We start from the raw sequence: 24409 nt of genomic DNA on the forward strand, positions 1-24409 counted from the left end.
ATGAAACTAGGCAGTGGAAACAGGAGGCCAGGCACAGGATACAGAATAGGAGATGAAGTACTTAATGAAACAGACAGAGAGAAAGATCTAGGAGTTGATATCACACCAAACCTGTCTCCTGAAGCCCACATAAAGAGAATAACGTCTGCGGCATATGCGAGGCTGGCTAACATCAGAACGGCGTTCAGGAACCTGTGTAAGGAATCATTCAGAATCTTGTACACCACATATGTAAGACCAATCCTGGAGTATGCGGCCCCAGCATGGAGCCCGTACCTTGTCAAGCACAAGACGAAGCTGGAAAAAGTCCAAAGGTATGCTACTAGACTAGTCCCAGAACTAAGAGGCATGAGTTATGAGGAAAGGCTGCGGGAAATGCACCTCACGACACTGGAAGACAGAAGAGTAAGGGGGGACATGATCACAACCTACAAAATCCTCAGGGGAATCGACCGGGTAAACAAGGACGAACTTTTCAACACTGGTGGGACGCGAACAAGGGGACACAGGTGGAAGCTGAGTACCCAAATGAGCCACAGAGACGTTAGAAAGAACTTTTTCAGTGTCAGAGTAGTTAGCAAATGGAATGCATTAGGAAGTGATGTGGTGGAGGCTGACTCCATTCACAGTTTCAAATGTAGATATGATAGAGCCCAATAGGCTCAGGAATCTGTACACCAGTTGATTGACGGTTGAGAGGCGGGACCAAAGAGCCAGAGCTCAACCCCCGCAAGCACAATTAGGTAAGTACAATTAGGTAAGTACACACACACACACACACACACAGAAGGTAAAGGCGGGATCCAAGAGTCAATGCTCGATCCTGCAAGCACATATAGGTGAGTACATATAGGTGAGTACACACACACACACACACACTCACACACACACACACACACACACACACACACACACACACACACACACACACACACAAACATACACACACACCAGTCACATCTCTCCTGTGTGAAGAAGGGAAGGGGAACAATCAAGGGAAAGCACTAAACCATTACGACTATACAGCACTGGGAAGGGGTCTGGAGAAGGATTTGGGATGGGACGGAAGAAAGGAATGGTGTGAAGAGACTCTGAATGTATATGTTTTGGGGTCAAACACATTAACGATGCCTCTAACCAGATGAACAACTCTATCATGAACTATGAACAACCAACTTTCAATAACTCTGAGGCAGGATTTCGAAACTAGTGGTGGTGGTGGTGTATTAAAAAATAGTTTTTTTGCAGAGTATTATACATTGAGGTGATGCGCTACTCTCCTTAGACAAGCCATAGTTTCCTAGTGCATTTGGAGGCAACATATTTGTACATTTGCACTACCATTGTGGCAACTGACGGGTTGCATATTTAGCGTTTATTTTGGGTCTAGTCTTATGAGATATATTTGGCGTCTCCTTGAAGTAGTCTTCAGTTGGGTCTTAACTTGAGGCAACAATAGCTGGCCTCCCTCGTCCTCACGATCAAGAGTTTTAAGTTTATTATCAATGTGATTCTCATCAAGTTGTCTCCAGAGGCGTCAGCGTTCAGACATTAACATGGGCGCCGGCTTCGGGTAGGAACTATGGTGTCACTGAAGCAGATGTTCCACAGGAGCAGTTCCCTTACAGTACTCTGAGGTACCCTATTCTTCATGGTGTACTCTACAGGAGCACTCCAGTCACACTACACGGGTAAATAAGTGACATCTAGTGTGACCAATTCATTACCTGCCCGGAGGAAAACTAATGTTTTTATGGTACAGAAGCAAACATTTTCCGCTGGAGATATAAAGCTTGTTAAGTCTCGTCTACGACCTAGAGAGAACCAGCAACTGCAACAGCACCTTTGGCAGTGAGAGAGGACACACCTGCATATGTGCGGGATACATCCAAGAACCAGGACACATAGGTGGCTGACCACACACACACACACGTGCCATACACACACACACACGTGCCATACACACACACACACCGGCCATACACACAAGTAGTACAGACCTGGAGAGCTATTCCGCCTCTCGGAACATCGTAGTCCAGTCTACGGGCGCCCTGGTACCACACCACGGCGTGAGGACCCTTCATGTGGTGGTGGGCGACGGTACAGGTCACCGCCAGCACGCTGCCCTCCTGGATGTACCGTTCCTCAGCCCCCGAGATGTGTACCTGGGTACCTGCAAGTATTAGTTCACATGTACTTCAGTTCTCCTTATACCTGTAACGTTACATCATATGTACATCACCAATTATACTTTGTATAACTCCCAATTTGTTGTAGAGTAATTATCACGGAGTTTACCTTTAGTGATGAATGTGATTGATATATTTAATAATTTCTAATGGATTTGTTGTATGCAAATGTTTATCAAACATACCTCATTAACTAAACGATATAATCAGGACAGAGTAAAAATTGTGTACGCCATAACCAAACATTCAGTTAGATTGACAATCTCGGCTGAACTCCTTAAATGAAGAGTTAAACCAGAGGGGATAGGGCTTTGCGGAGTAAGATTACCTCTGGGATCACATACACTCATGACTCGCTGTGTACAACATAAGCACACTCACAAACACACACACGCACACGCACACACACATGCACACACAGTTGATTGCCAGTGCCAGTTGATTGACAGTTGAGAGGCGGGACCAAAGAGCCAAAGCTCAACCCCCGCAAGCACAAATAGGTGAGTACAAATAGGTGAGTACACACGCACACTGACGCACTCAAACATGTAAATGTGATTCTCATTTGTTCACGAGTGAGAACACAAAAGAGGACCTGATAGCAAGGAAGAGCGGACTAGTAAATGTACTGAAGTTCAAAAAAGTATTCCTGCTGAGGGATAAGACAAGGTGAATGAGGGCAGCAGCCGCGAGGAAGGAGCGCAGGGAGAAAGAAAGGAATCAGGGAAACACAACCCCGAACCCTACAATCCCAGAGGAGAGTGGGGAACCCTCCACAAGCAGTTCAACAGACACAGTGAGAGGAGCACCACCTGCATCTTCCACCCAATAGTCATCCTACCTGCCCCAACCCTTGCCATCACCCCCACTAAGTGTCCATCTAGGGCACCCTCCCCCCCAGCCCCCTCTCCCCAGGACCTCCCATCTTCCCTCCCCCAAGCCCTTCCTTCCCCCCCCAAGCCCTCCTCCTCCACCACCCTCCTAGCACCCTCACACCTCAGATCCTCCAGGTCCCCCTTCCTAGGCCCTCCCATCCCAGTCCCTCCCTCCCTGTTTTCCTGCTTGAAGGGAATCAACAGAAACTGAGGCAGGATAGAAGAGAGTCAGTTTTAAGGTGATGTACTCGAACATAGATGGGATTACAAGCAAGGCAAGTGAACTAAAGGAAAGAGCACAAGAAGTGAACCCAGATGTAATCGGACTCACAGAAACAAAACTCTCAGGAATCATAATGAGTATTATGCTACCCCAGGACTACACTGTAATAAGGAATGAGAGGGATGGAAGGGGAGGAGGCAGAGTGGCCCTACAAATAAGAAAGGAATGGAGTTTCAAGGAGATGGTTATCCCGGGCTGCAAGGGATTCAGAGACTACATAACAGGCACCAAGATGATGGGAGGACGAAGAATAGTAGTAGCAGTGATATATAACTCTCCACCCAATGACAGAAGACCCAGGCAAGAGTATGACAACAACAACATGGCAGTTAACACTATAATTGAGAGGGTAGCCCCTGTTGCTTGTAGAAATAGATCCCATCTGCTTATCGTACAGGACTTCAATCAGGGAAGGATCGACTGGGAGAACGAGGAACTGCATGGAGGTGAGGATACGTGGAGAGCTAAACTATTGGAGGTAGAGACAAGAAACGTCTTAAGCCAGCAAGTCAGGGAACCTCTGGCATTCCGAAAAGGAAGGCTGGCATTCCGAAAGGGAAACTATGAGGAGATAAGAAAATTCCTAACAGATATAACATGGGAAACAGAGCTCAGGGGAAACCCGGCCCAAGACATGATGGACTACATCACGCAGAAGTGTAAGGAGGCAGCAGACAAGTTGGTCCCAGTCCAAAAGGAAAACAACGAAATGCAGATGAGAAACCCATGGTTTAACCAGAGATGTAGGCTAGCTTAGCGGCAAAGTAAAAGGGCATGGAGAAACTATAGGAATAACAGGACTCTTGAGAGCAGAGAAATACCAGAGCGATAGAAATGATTGTCAGGTTGAGAAGAGAGGCAGAAGGGTAATACGAAAATGACATCGCAAGCAAGGCAAAGACTCGACCTGAATTGCTGCACAGCCACATCAGGAGAAAAACAACAGTAAACATGTAAGTGTTTACTCTTTACTCTGTGGACTCTTCCCTTTCACAGTATATACTCAAATGCTCTAATCTTTCTAAAAAACGTGACTTAACATAAGCTTACCCCTTCCATTTATCTTTCTTTCTCTTTCCTTTTCTTTCTCTCTTCTCCCTTTTTCTGTTCATTGTCTTCTCCTACGCTCCCTTGCTATCCTCTTCTTATTCCTATTACTATCTCCTTCGGTGGTTATAATGGGAGCTGCCTCGTATGGGCCAATAGGCCTTCTGCAGTTTTCATTATTACTACTATCCCCTACACCTTACTTTCCTCCTCAGCTCTCTCTTGCCTATTTATTGCCTGTCCCTACCTCCTCATCACAAATCGACTTGAGAATGGTCCAGGACGGACCGAAACGTCGTCGTCCCTTCAACTTCTAGTGTGTGGTCTGGTCAACAACAGTAAAGGAACAGGTAATGAAATTGAGGATAGGGGCAGACTGATTCACTACAAACGACAAGGAAGTGTGTGAGGAACTGAATAAGAAATTCCAGGAGGTTTTCACATTAGAGCAATGAGGAGTTCCAGAGATAATAGAGGGAATAGAAGAAATCCACAAGGGCCGTGGAGTTGTGTAGAGGGAATAGTTAATCAGGCAACACTAGAAGAGTTTGAGATTACCAGTGGGGATGTAAGGAAGCTTTTGCTAGAGTTGGATGTGACAAAGGCCAAAGGCCCAAATGGAATCTCCCCATTGGTACTGAAGGAAAGAGCAGAAGAACTGTGCCTGCCACTTTCCATAGTGTATAACAAATCACTGGCAACAGGGGGAACTGCCAAAAATTTGGAAGACGGGTAATGTAGTCTCGATATACAAGCAGGGTGTTGGGATTGAGTACTACAGATGTTGGAGGTAGCATGTTTGGAGCAGATGCTCTTTTGTTTTTGATCTTGTTAATAATACTTCATGTACCTGATAATTGTTTTGTTGTTGTTACTGGCGGGGAATAAAAACCATGTGGACGAAGATTGTTTGTCTGACCAAAATCATAACAGTGGCGACGAGGATTAAACATCGCTGGCAGAGAGCCTGGGTACGAGACGTGGTGTGAGGATCAAGAGTGAGCAGGGTACGTCGTGTGGACGAGTGGACGCTTCGCATATAACAGTGGAGTGTGCTACACCGTGGCCATGGCTACCATGTCAATCGAGCCGTTAAACACTGCCAAGATCTCGTTGGACCTGTGGCTCAGCCTGCTGGAAGCAAACTTTCAGTACCGGGAGATTAAGGAGGACGCCAACAAGAAAGCGGTACTCTTAGTTTCACTGGGTTCTGAAGCATATAGTGTTCTCGGAAATTTGTGTGCACCTGAGCTTCCGCACACGAAGACCTATGTAGACTTGATTGCTTTGCTTAAACGTCAGTATGTGGTGAAACCATCATATCACAGGAGTTTGATGGATTTCCAGAAGAGGACGAAAAAGCAGCAGGAATCCGTACAGGATTTATTTGCGGAATTGAGGGCTTTGGCTAACCACTGCAACTTCGGAGCACAGTTGGACAGCAGGGTTAGGGACCAGTTGTTCATGACAGTGGAAAAGGAGAATTATTTCCCTAACCTGGTGGCAGAAAATTTGGATCTACAATCGATGACTTCATGGACAGTGCTCGAGAAGATATTGAACCTGGAAAGGGCTTTTGGAAGTAAGACTTCTACTCAGGAAATTATGGTCGTACAGAGCCAGACCAGATGTACACACTGTGGATACAAGCACATAAGTAGCAAGTGCAAGTTTCGTGCATATATATGCAACTTTTGTAACAAGGAGGGACACTTGCAGAGAGTGTGTAGGGAATATCTGATCAGGAACAACAAGGCCTGGGAGAGGAGACGACCAGGGAATGCAGGAAGAAGAGGTAGTGGTACTGTGGTCAAGGCAGTAGAGGAAGGTAACCAGTCTGAAGAAGCTGCAGGTGAGGAAAACCGACTATATTCGGTGAAAGAAAAGGTATGTTCAGTGAAGTCACAAGTGGTGAATTTTGTAATTAATGGGAAGTTAGTTCCCTTGGAACTGGACACTGGTGCTGCAGTGTCAACATTGTCTAGAGATTGGGCAGATACCTTGCAATTGAATGTAAAACCAGGTAAAAAATCAATAAGTGCTTATGATAATGTACCGATTAAGGTCTATGGCAAGGTGTCGGCAAAAGTAGGTTATAATGGAAAAGAAATTGTCCAGGATTTTTATGAGTGGATTCCCATAATCCTAGCCTATGTGGTAAAGATCTCATGGAAAAAGTGGGAATTTTCTTGGCGGGCCTAGATGAATTGTCAATAGTTAAAACAATTAAAAGTGCCGAACAAATGTTAGACAAATATTCAGTGGAGGCAGATAAGCCAATTAATAGCATGGTGGCAAAAATTCACCTGAAAAGTGGGGCTTCACCTAAATTTTTCAAGGAAAGAACAGTGCCGTTTCATTGCAAGCAATTGGTAGAATCAGCCCTGGAAAAGCATGTGGCAGAAGGCATCTTACGAGCCAATTACACATAGTGAGTGGGCAGCCCCAATTGTACCAGTGTTGAAGGCAGATCGGAAATCCTTGAGAATCTGTGCAGACTTCAAGGAACTGAACAACCGCATACACTGTGAGAAGTACCCTTTACCTAAGATAGAAGAGTTGTTGTCAGTGGTCTGCAAGGGAGCAATTTTTTCTAAGATTGACCTGAAAGATGCTTACTTGCAAATTCCTGTAGAGGAGGAGAGCCAGAAATTGTTAGTGATTAATACCCACAAGGGGTTATTTAAGTATAAAAGACTTCCTTTTGGACTCTCCTCGTCTCCAGCCATTTTTCAGAGATTCATGTCCCAGTTGTTAGTTAACATTGAAGGTGTGGCTAGTTTTTTAGATGACATTATTGTATGTGGGGAGAATGAGGAAGTGCATGATGCTAGATTAGAACAAGTTTTTAATCTTTTGCAAAAGCACAATGTGAAGATTAATAAGGGAAAAACAATGTTGAAGACCAAGGCCATTGAATATCTGGGGTACTATATTTCAGGTAAGGGCTTTACTCCTTCTCATAAAAATGTAGCGGCTATAATAGATGCCCCAGCCCCAACATCAGTTGGGGAAGTACAGTCTTTTGTTGGGATGGTTACATATTTTTGTAAGTTCGTGAAGAACTTTTCAACAAAATTAGCACCCTTGTATGAATTGTTGAAAAAAGGGGCTAGATTTAAGTGGGCAGCAAGAGAGGAAAATGCATTCAGGAATATTAAGCAGGAATTGATCAATTCTCCAGTGCTCACTAATTTTACAGGTAGACTCCCGTTAAAACTGGAGGTAGATGCTTCCCCAGTAGGAGTGGGTTGTGTATTATTACAGGAAGTAGATGGTCAGGATAAAGTAGTATATTTTGCTAGCAAGAAATTATCTCCTGCGGAACAGAATTATTCTCAGTTAGATAAAGAAGCCTTAGCTTTGGTATATGCTGTAAAAAAACTGAGGTATTATCTGCTGGGGAGGAAATTTCTTGCTAGAACAGATCATAAACCCCTGCTAGGATTGTTTGGCAGAGGTAAGCAGATTCCAGTTAATGCCAATGCTAGAATTCAAAGATGGGCATTACTACTCTCGCAGTTTGAGAATGATTTAGAGTTTAAGCCAGGCAAGGATAATGTAGTAGCTGATGCATTAAGTAAATTGCCTGTGACAGAAGAATTAAATTCCAGTATTCCAGTGGAGTATGTTAACCTGGTGGAATCTATGTCTTTTGAGGATATTTCATTCCAGACTATTAGGAAGGCAACTGGTAGAGATCCTAAATTAAGTCTGTTGTTGTTAAAATGTCAAATATGGTTGGAATGATAATTTGTTATTGTCAGAGTATGCTGCAGTGAAGGCTGACCTTAGTATTCACCAGGATGTACTCTTGTATAGGAATAGAGTGGTGGTGCCTGGGGAACTGAGATGTAAGATTTTGGAACAGCTGCATGTAGGCCATAATGGCATAAATGCTATGAAAGCAGAAGCTAGAAGTTGGGTTTGGTGGCCAAAAATAGACCAGGATATTGCTGAGGTAACAAAAAATTGTCATATTTGCTTTAAGAATTATCAGAAACCCCAGGCCCCAGTACTTTCTTGGCCATGCACTGGAAAACCCTGGTCTAGACTTCATGTAGATTATGCGGGACCTATGGATAATAAATATTACCTAGTGGTGGTGGATTCATACACCAAATTTCTGGATGTGCATGTGTGTAATTCCACCACATCTTCTGTAACTTGTGAATTACTAAGGAAAACATTTTGTAATTTTGGATTGCCAGACATAATTGTCTCAGACAATGCTCCTTATTTTTTTTCTGTGGAAATGGAGGATTTTTTTCGGAAAAATGGTATTAAACATGTAACACCTGCCCCCTATAATCCTTCTTCAAATAGTCTAGCAGAGAGAGCAGTGAGATCCTTGAAAGAAGGGTTAAAGAGGTTTACGGGAGGTACTATTAATACAAGGCTTTGTAGATTTTTATATAATCAAAGGAAAACTGTTCATTCTACTACTGGTAAATCTCCTTCTGAATTAATGTTTAATAGACACTTTAAAGTGCACATGGAAGCAGTAAAGACAGATCCCGATAAAGAGAAATCGGTAACAAGCTTGGCCAGTCAGTTGGCTCAGGGAGAGGAATTGTTGTTTAATGAAGGGGATGCAGTATATGCAAGGAATTTTGGAAGTGGAAAGCCCTGGGTGGAAGGGAAAATTAGGGAGGTCCTGGGCCGTAGGAACTTCACTGTGCAAGTGCAGAGTTTTGGGAACATTAATTGGAAAAGGCATGCCGATCAGCTCATGCCAAGGTTCACAGGGAATTTTGAAGACCCTTCAGGTGGGGGTGGGGCAACTAGTGATATCCATCCTTATAATGAAGGGATAGCAGCACCTGCAGGAGACCGGGAGGCAGAGCAAGGGGCAGTAGAGGGTAATGGGGATACAGTTAACCCTATGGACTCTACAAGGAGTAATTCAGAAGAATGTTTCCCAGAAGTAACAGGTCAGGACTTCCAGTTGAGAAAATCAGGAAGAGTCATACGACCGCCTGATAGACTTAACCTGTAGGGATATAGTTTATTTAAAAGGGGAGGAATGTTGGGATTGAGTACTACAGATGTTGGAGGTAGCATGTTTGGAGCAGATGCTCTTTTGTTTATGATCTTGTTAATAATACTTCATGTACCTGATAATGTTTTGGTGTTGTTACTGGCGGGGAATAAAGACCATGTGGACGAAGATTGTTTGTCCCATAACACAGGGGGATAGGCAAGAGGCACTGAACTACAGGCCAGTGTTCCTAACTTGCATACCATGCAAGCTGATGGAGAAGATTGTGCGAAGAAAGCTAGTGGAGCACCTGGAGCGAAAAAACTTTGTAACACAGCATCAACATGGATTCAGGGATGGCAGGTCCTGCCTCACAGGATTAACTGAATTCTACGACCAGGCAACAAAACTCAGGCAAGAAAGAGAGGGATGGGCAGACTGCATATTTTTTAATTGCCAGAAAGCCTTTGACACAGTACCACACAAAAGGCTAGTGCGAAAGTTGGAGATGCAGGCTGGAGTGAAAGGGAAGGTACTCCATTGGATAAGAAAGTACCTAAGCAATAGAAGACAGCGAGTCACTGTGAGGGGTGAGGTCTCAGATTGGCGAGACGTCACCAGTGGAGTCCCGCAGGGGTCAGCCCTTGGACCTATACTGTTTCTGATATATGTAAATGATCTTCCAGAGGGTATAGAATCGTTCCTTTCATTGTTTGCTGATGATGCAAAAATTATGAAGAGGAATAAAACAGAGGAAGACAGTATGAGGCTTCAAGAAGACAGACTGAATGAATGGTCCAACAAATGGCTATTAAAGTTCAACCCCAGTAAATGTAAGTAATGAAACTAGGCGGTGGAAACAGGTCAGACACAGGATACAGAATAGGAGATGAAGTACTTTATAAAACGGACACAAAGAAAGATCTAGGAGTTGATATCACACCAAATCTGTCTCCTGAAGCCCACATAAACAGAATAACGTCTGCGGGATATGCGAGGCTGGCTAACATCAGAACAGCCTTCAGGAACCTGTGTAAGGAATAATTCAGAACCTTGTACACCACATATGTAACCCCAATCCAGGAGTATGCGGCCCCAGCATGGAGCCCGTACCTTGTCAAGCACAAGAAGAAGCTTGAAAAAGTTCAGAGGTATGCCACTAGACTAGTACCAGAACTAAGAGGCATTAGTTACGAGGAAAGGCTGCGGAAAATGCACCTCACGACACTGGAAGACAGAAAAGTAAGTGGAGACATGATCACTACCTACAAAATTATCAGAGGAATTGACATAGTAGATAAAGATAAACTGTTTAACACTGGTGTTACGCAAACAAGGGGACACAGGTGGAAACTGAGTACCCAAATGAGCCACAGGGACGTTAGAAAGAACTTTATCAGTGTCAGAGTAGTTAACAGGTGGAATGCATTAGGCAGTGATGTGGTGGAGGCTGACTCCATAGAGTTTCAAATGTAGATATGACAGAGCCCAGTAAGCTCAGGAATTTGAACACCTGTTGATTGACGGTAGAGAGGCGTGACCAAAGAGCCAGAGCTCAACCCCCCGCAAGCACAAATAGGTAAGTACACACACACACACACACACACACACACACACACACACACACACACACACACACACACACACACACACACACACACACACGCAACCTCTCTCAACCTCTCAACCTCTATCTGACTCCCAACCTTACGCTATCTCCCAACCCCTCTATGCCCTCCCTAATCTTCAGACCCAGTATGCCCTTCCTACTCCAGACCTACCTACCCAGGCCCTACCCCAGACCCTCCTACCTACCTTCTTAGAAGCCCAGCCCCCTTTAGCCCCCCAAGCACCCCTCTGACCTCTTTCACCCCCCATACACCCCCCGGAATCCCCCAGACACCCCGCGGATCCCCCCGGACATCCCCCGGATCCTCCCCGCCCCCAGTCATCCCCCAGACACCCCCCAGATCCCCCCCGCCCCCAGTCACCCCCCAGACACCCCCCAGATTCCCCCAGACCCCCAGAGAAAGGGAGAACTCTGGTACAAGAGTTTCCATGAAGAATCTCAAGGTTTGGTACACCAATGCTGATGGGGTATCTAATAAAGCAGAAGAGATAAAAGAAAGAGTGAGTGAAGCAGATCCTGACATAGTTGCAATTGTGGAAACTAAAATTAATGACATGATCTCAGATGCAATCTTTCCTGAAGGGTACCAGGTGATACGAAAAGAGAGGACACGGAGACAGGGAGGGGGAGTGGCACTCCTAATAAAGCGGAAATGGAAGTTTGAAGACCTGGGAAATCGAGTTACCAATGAGTGCACAAGCTTCATACATGGAACTCTGACAGTAGATGGGAGGAAGATTGTGATCTTGGTAATCTACAATCCCCCATCAAACAGTAGAAGACCCAGGCAGCAGTATGATGACAACAACAAGGCATGTATAGATGAACTGCAGAAGGCAGCAACACTACCCCACAGATTGAGAGCGAAGCTGCTGATCATGGGGGACCTAAATCATGGAGAGATAAATTGGGAATCCAGGAATCCCCATGGAGGGGACGAAACGTGGGGAGCAAAATTAGTAGATGTTATAGACAGGAATTTTCTAACACAACATGTGAAGGAAGACACAAGGGAAAGAGGAGGAGATGCACCGAGCCTATTAGACCTGATTTTCACCCAGAACGTAGAAGATATCGAGAATGTAGAGCATGAAATACCTCTAGGGGCCAGTGACCATTGTGTCCTAGTCTTTGACTACATGATGGAATTCAAACTTATGACCATGGGACAAGAGATCTGGGAAAGGAGAGTTGACTACAGGAAGGGGACTATAAGAGGATAAGGGACTATCTGGGTGAAGTGCAGTCTGAGGAAGAAATTAGAGGAAAAACTGTCCAAGATATGATGGACCTAGTCATACAGAAATGCCAGGAGGCCGAAGAGAGATTTATACCAACAGTAAAGGGAAAAAATAAGAAGGAATATAATAACCCATGGTTTAATAGACAGTGTCAGGAAGCAAAAATGGCCAGCAGGCGGGAGTGGAGGAAGTACAGAAGACAAAGGACAGAGGACAACAGGATCAGATACAACAGAGCTAGGAACGATTACATTAACATAAGACGAACATCGGAAAGGGACTATGAGAACGATATTGCAATCAAAGCGAAAAAACAACCTAAGTTACTACACAGTCATATAAGAAGAAAAATGTCGGTGAACGACCAAGTGACAAGACTAAGGAAGACAGAGGGGGCATATACTGAAAGTGACAAGGAAATCTGCGAGGCACTGAATGCCAGTTTCCATGGAATGTTCACTACCGAGCCTGAGCAGCTCCCATTGTTGGAAGGGGTTACCCTAGATGAAAGACTATCAGATATAGAGGTGACAGCAGAGGAGGTAATGAAACAGTTGACAACTCTAGATGCAACTAAAGCAGTTGGACCAGACAAAGTATCACCGTGGATACTAAAAGAAGCAGCGCAGGCCCTCAGCGTGCCTCTGGCAATGATCTTTAATGAGTCACTTATGTCGGGAGAATTGCCCAGTTGCTGGAAGAAGGCAAATGTCATGCCGATCTTCAAGAAAGGTGATAGGGAGGAGGCACTTAACTATAGACCTGTATCACTGACAAGCATCCCCTGTAAAATACTGGAAAGAATAATTAGGCTACGACTGGTTGCACACCTGGAGAACATTAGGTTTGTGAACAAACATCAACATGGGTTCTGGACAGGGAAATCATGCCTAACAAACCTTCTGGAATTCTATGATAAAATAGCAAGGATAAGACAGGACAGAGTTGGTTGGGCAGACTGCATATTTCTGGACTGCCAAAAAGCCTTTGATACAGTACCGCACATGAGACTGCTGTTCAAGCTCGAGAGGCAGGCGGGGGTGGGAGGAAAGGTCCTAGCATGGATAAGAAACTACCTAACAGGAAGGAGCCAAAGAGTTTACGGTAAGGGGCGAGAAGTCGGACTGGCGAACGGTAACAAGTGGAGTACCACAAGGATCTGTGCTGTGACCAATTCTATTTCTTGCATATGTTAACGACATGTTTACAGGCTTAGAGTCCTACATGTCGATGTTTGCGGATGATGCAAAGTTGATGAGAAGAGTTGTGACAGATGAGGATTGCAGGATCCTCCAAGAGGACCTGAACAGGTTGCAGAGATGGTCAGAGAAATGGCTACTGGAATTCAACATGAGCAAATGTAAAGTTATGGAAATGGGACTAGGAGATAGGAGACCAAAGGGACAGTACACAATGAAGGGGAACAGCCTACCTGTGACGACGCGCTAAAGAGACCTGGGGGTGGACGTAACACCTAATCTATCTCCTGAGGCACATATAAATAGGATAACGACAGCAGCGTACTCTACACTGGCAAAAGTTAGAACATCATTCAGAAACCTAAGTAAAGAGGCATTTAGGGCGCTTTACACTGCCTACGTGAGGCCAGTCTTAGAGTATGCCGCCTCATCATGGAGTCCCCATCTGAAGAAGAATATAATGAAACTGGAAAAGGTTCAGAGGTTTGCAACGAGACTCGTCCCAGAGCTACGAGGGATGGGGTATGAGGAGCGCCTGAGGGAACTGTGCCTTACGACACTAGAAAGAAGAAGGGAGAGGGGGGACATGATAGGAACGTATAAGATACTCATAGGGATTGACAGAGTGGACATAGACGAAATGTTTACACGGAATAGTAACAGAACGAGGGGACATGCATGGAAGCTTGAAACTCAAATGAGTCACAGAGATGTTAGGAAGTTTTCCTTTAGCGTGAGAGTAGTGGGAAAATGGAATGCACTTCAGGAACAGGTGTGGAAGCAAATACTATTCATAATTTTAAAACCAGGTATGATAGGGAAATGGGACAGGAGTCATTGCTGTAAACAACCAATGCTCGAAAGGCGGGATCCAAGAGTCAATGCTCGATCCTGCAGACACAACTAGGTGAGTACAACTAGGTGAGTACACACACACACAGGTGAGTGAGTTGAGCCATAGATTAGCTAGGACACAGATGAGCTAGGACACAGATGAGCTAGGACACAGGTGAGCTAGGACACAGGTGAGCTAGGACACAGGTGAGCTACGACACAGATGAGCTAGGACACAGGTGAGCTAGGACACAGGTGAGCTAGGACACAGGTGAGGTAGGACACAGGTGAGCTAGGACACAGGTGAGCAAGGACACATGAGCTAGGACACAGATGAGCTAGGACTCGGGGGAGCTAGGACACAGGTGAGCTAGGACACGGCTGAGCTAGGACACAGGTGAGCAAGGACACATGAGCTAGGACACAGATGAGCTAGGACTCGGGGGAGCTAGGACACGGGTGAGCTAGAACACGGGTGAGCTAGGACACAGGTGAGCTAGAACACAGATGAGCTAGAACACAGATGAGCTAGGACACGGGTGAGCTAGGACATAGGTGAGGTAGGACACAGGTGAGCTAGGACAAAGGTGAGCTAGGACACAGGTGAGTTAGGAAACAGGTGAGCTAGGACACAGGTGAGCTAGGACACAGATGAGTTAGGGTGAGCTAGGAAGCGGGTGAGCTAGGACACAGATGAGGTAGGGTGAGCTAGGACACGGGTGAGCTAGGACACAGGTGAGCTAGGGTGAGCTAGGACACAGATGAGCTAAGACACGGGTGAGCTAGGACACAGGTGAGCTAGGACACAGATGAGCTAGGACACAGGTGAGCTAGGACACAAATGAGCAAGGACACAGGTGAGCTAAGACATAGGTGAGCTAGGACACAGATGAGCTGGGACACAGAAGAGCTAGGATACAGGTGAGCTGGGACACAGGTGAGCTGGGACACAGGTGAGCAAGGACACATGTGAGCTAGGACACAGGTGAGCTACGACACAGATGAGCTAGGGTGAGCTAGGAAGCGGGTGAGCTAGGACACAGGTGAGCTAGGACACAGATGAGCTAGGCCACGGGTGAGCTAGGACACAGGTGAGCTAGGACACAGATGAGCTAGGCCACAGGTGAGCTAGGACACAGGTGAGCTAGGACACAGGTGAGCTAGGACACAGGTGAGCTAGGACACGGGTGAGCTAGGACATGGGTGAGCTAGGACACAGGTGAGCTAGGACACAGGTGAGCTAGGACACGGGTGAGCTAGGACACGGGTGAGCTAGGACACAGATGAGCTAGGACACGGGTGAGCTAGGACACAGGTGAGCTAGGACACAGGTGAGCTAGGACAAAGGTGAGCTAGGACACAGGTGAGTTAGGAAACAGTTGAGCTAGGACACAGGTGAGCTAGGACACAGATGAGTTAGGGTGAGCTAGGAAGCGGGTGAGCTAGGACACAGATGAGGTAGGGTGAGCTAGGACACGGGTGAGCTAGGACACAGGTGAGCTAGGGTGAGCTAGGACACAGATGAGCTAAGACACGGGTGAGCTAGGACACAGGTGAGCTAGGACACAGATGAGCTAGGACACAGGTGAGCTAGGACACAAATGAGCAAGGACACAGGTGAGCTAAGACATAGGTGAGCTAGGACACAGATGAGCTGGGACACAGATGAGCTAGGATACAGGTGAGCTGGGACACAGGTGAGCAAGGACACATGTGAGCTAGGACACAGGTGAGCTACGACACAGATGAGCTAGGGTGAGCTAGGAAGCGGGTGAGCTAGGACACAGGTGAGCTAGGACACAGATGAGCTAGGCCACGGGTGAGCTAGGACACAGGTGAGCTAGGACACAGATGAGCTAGGCCACAGGTGAGCTAGGACACAGGTGAGCTAGGACACAGGTGAGCTAGGACACAGGTGAGCTAGGACACGGGTGAGCTAGGACATGGGTGAGCTAGGACACAGGTGAGCTAGGACACAGGTGAGCTAGGACACGGGTGAGCTAGGACACGGGTGAGCTAGGACACAGATGAGCTAGGACACGGGTGAGCTAGGACACAGGTGAGCTAGGACACAGGTGAGCTAGGACACAGGTGAGCTAGGACACGGGTGAGCTAGGACAAAGGTGAGTTAGGAAACAGGTGAGCTAGGACACAGATGACCTAGGACACAGGTGAGCTAGGACACAGGTGAACTAGGACACGGGTGAGCTAGGACACGGGTGAGCTAGGACACAGATGAGCTAGGCCACGGGTGAGCTAGGACACGGGTGAGCTAGGACCCAGATGAGCTAGGCCACAGGTGAGCTAGGACACAGGTGAGCTAGGACACAGGTGAGCTAGGACACAGGTGAGCTAGGACACAGATGAGCTAGGACACGGGTGAGCTAGGACATGGGTGAGCTAGGACACAGGTGAGCTAGGACACAGGTGAGCTAGGACATGGGTGAGCTAGGACACAGGTGAGCTAGGACACAGGTGAGCTAGGACACGGGTGAGCTAGGACACAGGTGAGCTAGGACACAGATGAGCTAGGACACAGGTGAGCTAGGACACAGGTGAGCTAGGCCACAGAGGAGCTAGGACACAGGTGAGCTAGGACACAGATGAGCTAGGACACAGATGAGCAAGGACACATGAGCTAGGACACAGATGAGCTAGGACTCGGGGGAGCTAGGACACAGGTGAGCTAGGACACGGGTGAGCTAGGACACTGGAGAGCTAGGACACAGGTGAGCTAGAACACAGATGAGCTAGAACACAGATGAGCTAGGACATGGGTGAGCTAGGACATAGGTGAGGTAGGACACAGGTGAGCTAGGACAAAGGTGAGCTAGGACACAGGTGAGTTAGGAAACAGGTGAGCTAGGACACAGGTGAGCTAGGACACAGGTGAGCTAGGACACAGATGAGTTAGGGTGAGCTAGGAAGCGGGTGAGCTAGGACACAGGTGAGCTAGGACACAGATGAGCAAGGACACAGATGAGTTAGGGTGAGCTAGGACACGGGTGAGCTAGGACACAGATGAGGTAGGGTGAGCTAGGACACGGGTGAGCTAGGACACAGGTGAGCCAGGGTGAGCTAGGACACAGATGAGCTAAGACACGGGTGAGCTAGGACACAGGTGAGCTAGGACACAGATGAGCTAGGACACAGGTGAGCTAGGACACAGATCAGCAAGGACACAGGTGAGCTAAGACACAGGGGAGCTAGGACACAGATGAGCTGGGACACAGGTGAGCTGGGACACAGGTGAGCAAGGACACATGTGAGCTAGGACACAGGTGAGCTACGACACAGACGAGCTAGGATGAGCTAGGTAGCGGGTGAGCTAGGACAGAGTTGAGCTAGGACACAGATGAGCTAGGCCACGGGTGAGCTAGGACACAGGTGAGCTAGGACACAAATGAGCTAGGCCACAGGTGAGCTAGGACACAGGTGAGCTAGGACACAGGTGAGCTAGGACACAGGTGAGCTAGGACACAGATGAGCTAGGACACGGGTGAGCTTGGACATGGGTGAGCTAGGATACAGGTAAGCTAGGACACAGGTGAGCTAGGACACGGGTGAGCTAGGACACGGGTGAGCTAGGACACAGATGAGCTAGGACACGGGTGAGCTAGGACACAGGGGAGCTAGGATACAGGTGATCTAGGACACAGGTGAGCTAGGACACGGCTGAACTAGGAGAAAGGTGAGTTAGGAAACAGGTGAGCTAGGACACAGATGACCTAGGACACAGGTGAGCTAGGACACAGGTGAGCTAGGACACGGGTGAGCTAGGACACGGGTGAGCTAGGACACAGATGAGCTAGGCCACGGGTGAGCTAGGACACAGGTGAGCTAGGACACAGATGAGCTAGGCCACAGGTGAGCTAGGACACAGGTGAGGTAGGACACAGGTGAGCTAGGACACAGGTGAGCTAGGACACAGATGAGCTAGGACACGGGTGAGCTAGGACATGGGTGAGCTAGGACACAGGTGAGCTAGGACAAAGGTGAGCTAGGACACGGGTGAGCTAGGACACAGGTGAGCTAGGACACAGATTAGCTAGGACACAGGTGAGCTCGGACATAGGTGAATTAGGCCACAGGTGAGCTAGGACACAGGTGAGCTAGGACACAGAGGAGCTAGGACACAGGTGAGCTAGGACACAGATGAGCTAGGACACAGGTGAGCTTGGACACAGGTGAACTGGGACACCGGTGAGCTGGGACACAAATGAGCTGGGACACAGGTGAGCTGGGACACATGTGAGCTAGGACACATGTGAGCTAGGACACAGGTGAGCTAGGACACAGGTGAACTAGGACACAGATGAGCTAGGACACGGGTGAGCTAGGACACGGGTGAGCTAGGACACAGGTGAGCTAGGACACAGGTGAGCTAGGACACAGGTGAGCAAGGACACAGATGAGCTAGGACACAGATGAGCTAGGACACAGGTGAGCTTGGACACAGGTGAGCTAAGACACAGGTGAGCTAGGACACAGGTGAGCTAGGACACGGGTGAGCTAGGACACGGGTGAGCTAGGACACAGATGAGCTAGGACACGGGTGAGCTAGGACACAGGTGAGCTAGGACACAGGTGAGCTAGGACAAAGGTGAGCTAGGACACAGGTGAGTTAGGAAACAGTTGAGCTAGGACACAGGTGAGCTAGGACACAGATGAGTTACGGTGAGCTAGGAAGCGGGTGAGCTAGGACACAGATGAGGTAGGGTGAGCTAGGACACGGGTGAGCTAGGACACAGGTGAGCTAGGGTGAGCTAGGACACAGATGAGCTAAGACACGGGTGAGCTAGGACACAGGTGAGCTAGGACACAGATGAGCTAGGACACAGGTGAGCTAGGACACAAATGAGCAAGGACACAGGTGAGCTAAGACATAGGTGAGCTAGGACACAGATGAGCTGGGACACAGATGAGCTAGGATACAGGTGAGCTGGGACACAGGTGAGCTGGGACACAGGTGAGCAAGGACACATGTGAGCTAGGACACAGGTGAGCTACGACACAGATGAGCTAGGGTGAGCTAGGAAGCGGGTGAGCTAGGACACAGGTGAGCTAGGACACAGATGAGCTAGGCCACGGGTGAGCTAGGACACAGGTGAGCTAGGACACAGATGAGCTAGGCCACAGGTGAGCTAGGACACAGGTGAGCTAGGACACAGGTGAGCTAGGACACAGGTGAGCTAGGACATGGGTGAGCTAGGACATGGGTGAGCTAGGACACAGGTGAGCTAGGACACAGGTGAGCTAGGACACGGGTGAGCTAGGACACGGGTGAGCTAGGACACAGATGAGCTAGGACACGGGTGAGCTAGGACACAGGTGAGCTAGGACACAGGTGAGCTAGGACACAGGTGAGCTAGGACACGGGTGAGCTAGGACAAAGGTGAGTTAGGAAACAGGTGAGCTAGGACACAGATGACCTAGGACACAGGTGAGCTAGGACACAGGTGAACTAGGACACGGGTGAGCTAGGACACGGGTGAGCTAGGACACAGATGAGCTAGGCCACGGGTGAGCTAGGACACGGGTGAGCTAGGACCCAGATGAGCTAGGCCACAGGTGAGCTAGGACACAGGTGAGCTAGGACACAGGTGAGCTAGGACACAGGTGAGCTAGGACACAGATGAGCTAGGACACGGGTGAGCTAGGACATGGGTGAGCTAGGACACAGGTGAGCTAGGACACAGGTGAGCTAGGACATGGGTGAGCTAGGACACAGGTGAGCTAGGACACAGGTGAGCTAGGACACGGGTGAGCTAGGACACAGGTGAGCTAGGACACAGATGAGCTAGGACACAGGTGAGCTAGGACACAGGTGAGCTAGGCCACAGAGGAGCTAGGACACAGGTGAGCTAGGACACAGATGAGCAAGGACACAGATGAGCAAGGACACATGAGCTAGGACACAGATGAGCTAGGACTCGGGGGAGCTAGGACACAGGTGAGCTAGGACACGGGTGAGCTAGGACACTGGAGAGCTAGGACACAGGTGAGCTAGAACACAGATGAGCTAGAACACAGATGAGCTAGGACATGGGTGAGCTAGGACATAGGTGAGGTAGGACACAGGTGAGCTAGGACAAAGGTGAGCTAGGACACAGGTGAGTTAGGAAACAGGTGAGCTAGGACACAGGTGAGCTAGGACACAGGTGAGCTAGGACACAGATGAGTTAGGGTGAGCTAGGAAGCGGGTGAGCTAGGACACAGGTGAGCTAGGACACAGATGAGCAAGGACACAGATGAGTTAGGGTGAGCTAGGACACGGGTGAGCTAGGACACAGATGAGGTAGGGTGAGCTAGGACACGGGTGAGCTAGGACACAGGTGAGCTAGGGTGAGCTAGGACACAGATGAGCTAAGACACGGGTGAGCTAGGACACAGGTGAGCTAGGACACAGATGAGCTAGGACACAGGTGAGCTAGGACACAGATCAGCAAGGACACAGGTGAGCTAAGACACAGGGGAGCTAGGACACAGATGAGCTGGGACACAGGTGAGCTGGGACACAGGTGAGCAAGGACACATGTGAGCTAGGACACAGGTGAGCTACGACACAGATGAGCTAGGATGAGCTAGGTAGCGGGTGAGCTAGGACAGAGTTGAGCTAGGACACAGATGAGCTAGGCCACGGGTGAGCTAGGACACAGGTGAGCTAGGACACAAATGAGCTAGGCCACAGGTGAGCTAGGACACAGGTGAGCTAGGACACAGGTGAGCTAGGACACAGGTGAGCTAGGACACAGATGAGCTAGGACACGGGTGAGCTTGGACATGGGTGAGCTAGGACACAGGTAAGCTAGGACACAGGTGAGCTAGGACACGGGTGAGCTAGGACAGGGGTGAGCTAGGACACAGATGAGCTAGGACACGGGTGAGCTAGGACACAGGGGAGCTAGGATACAGGTGATCTAGGACACAGGTGAGCTAGGACACGGCTGAACTAGGAGAAAGGTGAGTTAGGAAACAGGTGAGCTAGGACACAGATGACCTAGGACACAGGTGAGCTAGGACACAGGTGAGCTAGGACACGGGTGAGCTAGGACACGGGTGAGCTAGGACACAGATGAGCTAGGCCACGGGTGAGCTAGGACACAGGTGAGCTAGGACACAGATGAGCTAGGCCACAGGTGAGCTAGGACACAGGTGAGCTAGGACACAGGTGAGCTAGGACACAGGTGAGCTAGGACACAGATGAGCTAGGACACGGGTGAGCTAGGACATGGGTGAGCTAGGACACAGGTGAGCTAGGACAAAGGTGAGCTAGGACACGGGTGAGCTAGGACACAGGTGAGCTAGGACACAGATTAGCTAGGACACAGGTGAGCTCCGACATAGGTGAATTAGGCCACAGGTGAGCTAGGACACAGGTGAGCTAGGACACAGAGGAGCTAGGACACAGGTGAGCTAGGCCACAGATGAGCTAGGACACAGGTGAGCTTGGACACAGGTGAGCTGGGACACCGGTGAGCTGGGACACAAATGAGCTGGGACACAGGTGAGCTGGGACACATGTGAGCTAGGACACATGTGAGCTAGGACACAGGTGAGCTAGGACACAGGTGAACTAGGACACAGATGAGCTAGGACACGGGTGAGCTAGGACACGGGTGAGCTAGGACACAGGTGAGCTAGGACACAGGTGAGCTAGGACACAGGTGAGCAAGGACACAGATGAGCTAGGACACAGATGAGCTAGGACACAGGTGAGCTTGGACACAGGTGAGCTAAGACACAGGTGAGCTAGGACACAGGTGAGCTAGGACACAGGTGAGCTAGGACACAGATGAGCTAGGGTGAGTTAGGAAACAGGTGAGCTAGGACACAAATGAGCTAGGACACAGGTGAGCTAGGACACATGTGAGCTAGGACACAGGTGAGCTAGGACACAGATGAGCTAGGACACGGGTGAGCTAGGACACGGGTGAGCTAAGACACAGGTGAGCTAGGACACAGGTGATCTAGGACACGGGTGAGCTAGGACAAAGGTGAGCTAGGACACAGGTGAGCTAGGACACAGGTGAGCTAGGACACAGGGGGAGCTGGGACACAGGTCAGCTGGGACACATGTGAGCTAGGACACAGGTGAGCTAAGGTGAGCTAGGGCACATGTGAGCTAGGACACGGGTGAGCTAGGACACAGTTGAGCTACGACACAGATGAGCTAGGCCACAGGTGAGCTGGGACACAGGTAAGCTAGGACACATGAGAGCTAGGACACGGGTGAGCTAGGACACGGGTGAGCTAGGACACAGGTGAGCTAGGACACAGATGAGCTAGGACACGGGTGAGCTAGGACACAGATGAGCTAGGACACAGATGAGCTAGGACACGGGTGAGCTAGGACACAGGTGAACTAGGACACGGGTGAGCTAGGACACGGGTGAGCTAGGACACAGGTGAGCTAGGACACAGGTGAGCTAGGACACGGGTGACCAAGGACACGGATCAGCTAGGACACAGGTGAGCTAGGACACAGGTGAGCTAGGACACAGATGAGCTAGGACACGGGTGACCAAGGACACGGATCAGCTAGGACACAGGTGAGTTAGGACACAGGTGAGCTAGGACACGGGTGAGCTAGGACACAGGTGAGCTAGGACACATGTGAGCTAGGACACAGGTGAGCTCGGACACAGGTGAGCTAGGACACAGATGAGCTATTACACAGGTGAGCTATTACACAGGTGAGCTAGGACACAGGTGAGCTAGGACACAGGTGAGCTAGGACACAAGTGAGTTAGGACACAGGTGAGCTGGGACACAGGTGAGCTAGGACACAGGTGAGTTAGGACACATGAGAGATAGGACACAGGGGAGCTAGGACACAGGTGAGTTATGAAACATGTGAGCTAGGACACAGGTGAGCTAGGGTGAGCTAGGACACAGGTGAGCCAGGGTGAGCTAGGACACTGGTGATCTAGGGTAAGCTAGGACACAGGTGAGCTAGGGTGAGCTAGGACACAGGTGAGCCAGGGTGAGCTAGGACACAGGTAATCTAGGGTGAGCTAGGACACTGGTGAGCTAGGGTGAGCCAGGACACAGGTGAGCTAGGGTGAGCAAGGACACAAGTGAGCTAGGACACAGGTAAGCTAGGACATAAGTGAGCTAGGACACAGGTAAGCTAGGGTGAGCTAGGACACAAGTGACCTAGGGTGAGCTAGGACACAGGTGAGCTAGGACACAGGTGAGTTAGGACACAGGTGAGCTAGGACACGGGTGAGTTAGGACACAGGTGAGCTAGGGTGAGCTAGGACACAAGTGAGCTAGGACACAGGTAAGCTAGGACATAAGTGAGCTAGGACACAGGTAAGCTAGGGTGAGCTAGGACACAAGTGAGCTAGGGTGAGCTAGGACACAGGTGAGCTAGGGTGAGCAAGGACACAAGTGAGCTAGGACACAGGTAAGCTAGGACATAAGTGAGCTAGGACACAGGTAAGCTAGGGTGAGCTAGGACACAAGTGAGCTAGGGTGAGCTAGGACACAGGTGAGCTAGGACACAGGTGAGTTAGGACACAGGTGAGCTAGGACACAGGTGAGTTAGGACACAGGTGAGCTAGGGTGAGCTAGGACACAAGTGAGCTAGGACACAGGTAAGCTAGGACATAAGTGAGCTAGGACACAGGTAAGCTAGGGTGAGCTAGGACACAAGTGAGCTAGGGTGAGCTAGGACACAGGTGAGCTAGGGTGAGCTAGGACACAGGTGAGCTAGGACACAGGTGAGCTAGGGTGAGCTAGGATGAGCTAGGACACGGGTGAGCCAGGGTGAGCTAGGACACAGGTGAGCTAGGGTGAGCCAGGACACAGGTGAACTAGGGTGAGCTAGGACACAGGTGAGCTAGGGTGAGCTAGGGTGAGCCAGGACACAGGTGAGTTAGGACACAGGTGAGCAAGGGTGAGCTAGGACACAGGTGAGTTAGGACACAGGTGAGCAAGGGTGAGCTAGGACACAGGTGAGCTAGGACACAGGTGAGCTAGGGTGAGCTAGGACACAGGTGAGCTAGGGTGAGCCAGGACACAGGGGGGTAACATACTCACCATTGTCAGAGGCCTCCAGCTGGTAGAACGGGTCGTCCATATTCTTGTCTGGAAAAGATTACACCATAAATATGTTTCTATAA

At 49.1% G+C, this 24409-nt stretch overlaps 1 protein-coding gene across 1 annotated transcript in view; it reads right to left on the bottom strand.

Moving 5' to 3' along the window:
• Positions 1-24409, bottom strand: part of LOC138368215 (zwei Ig domain protein zig-8-like) — a 462959-nt gene that overhangs the window by 46473 nt on the left and 392077 nt on the right. The window contains exons 5-6 of the mRNA XM_069330737.1: positions 24327-24374; positions 2001-2173 (exon numbers count right to left, since the gene is read on the bottom strand). Coding sequence (XP_069186838.1) covers positions 2001-2173; positions 24327-24374 — 221 coding nt within the window. The remainder of the gene's footprint in view (positions 1-2000; positions 2174-24326; positions 24375-24409) is intronic.

Source organism: Procambarus clarkii, chromosome 3, assembly GCF_040958095.1.
Source record: "Procambarus clarkii isolate CNS0578487 chromosome 3, FALCON_Pclarkii_2.0, whole genome shotgun sequence".
In the NCBI taxonomy this organism is placed as follows: Eukaryota; Metazoa; Arthropoda; class Malacostraca; order Decapoda; family Cambaridae; genus Procambarus; species Procambarus clarkii.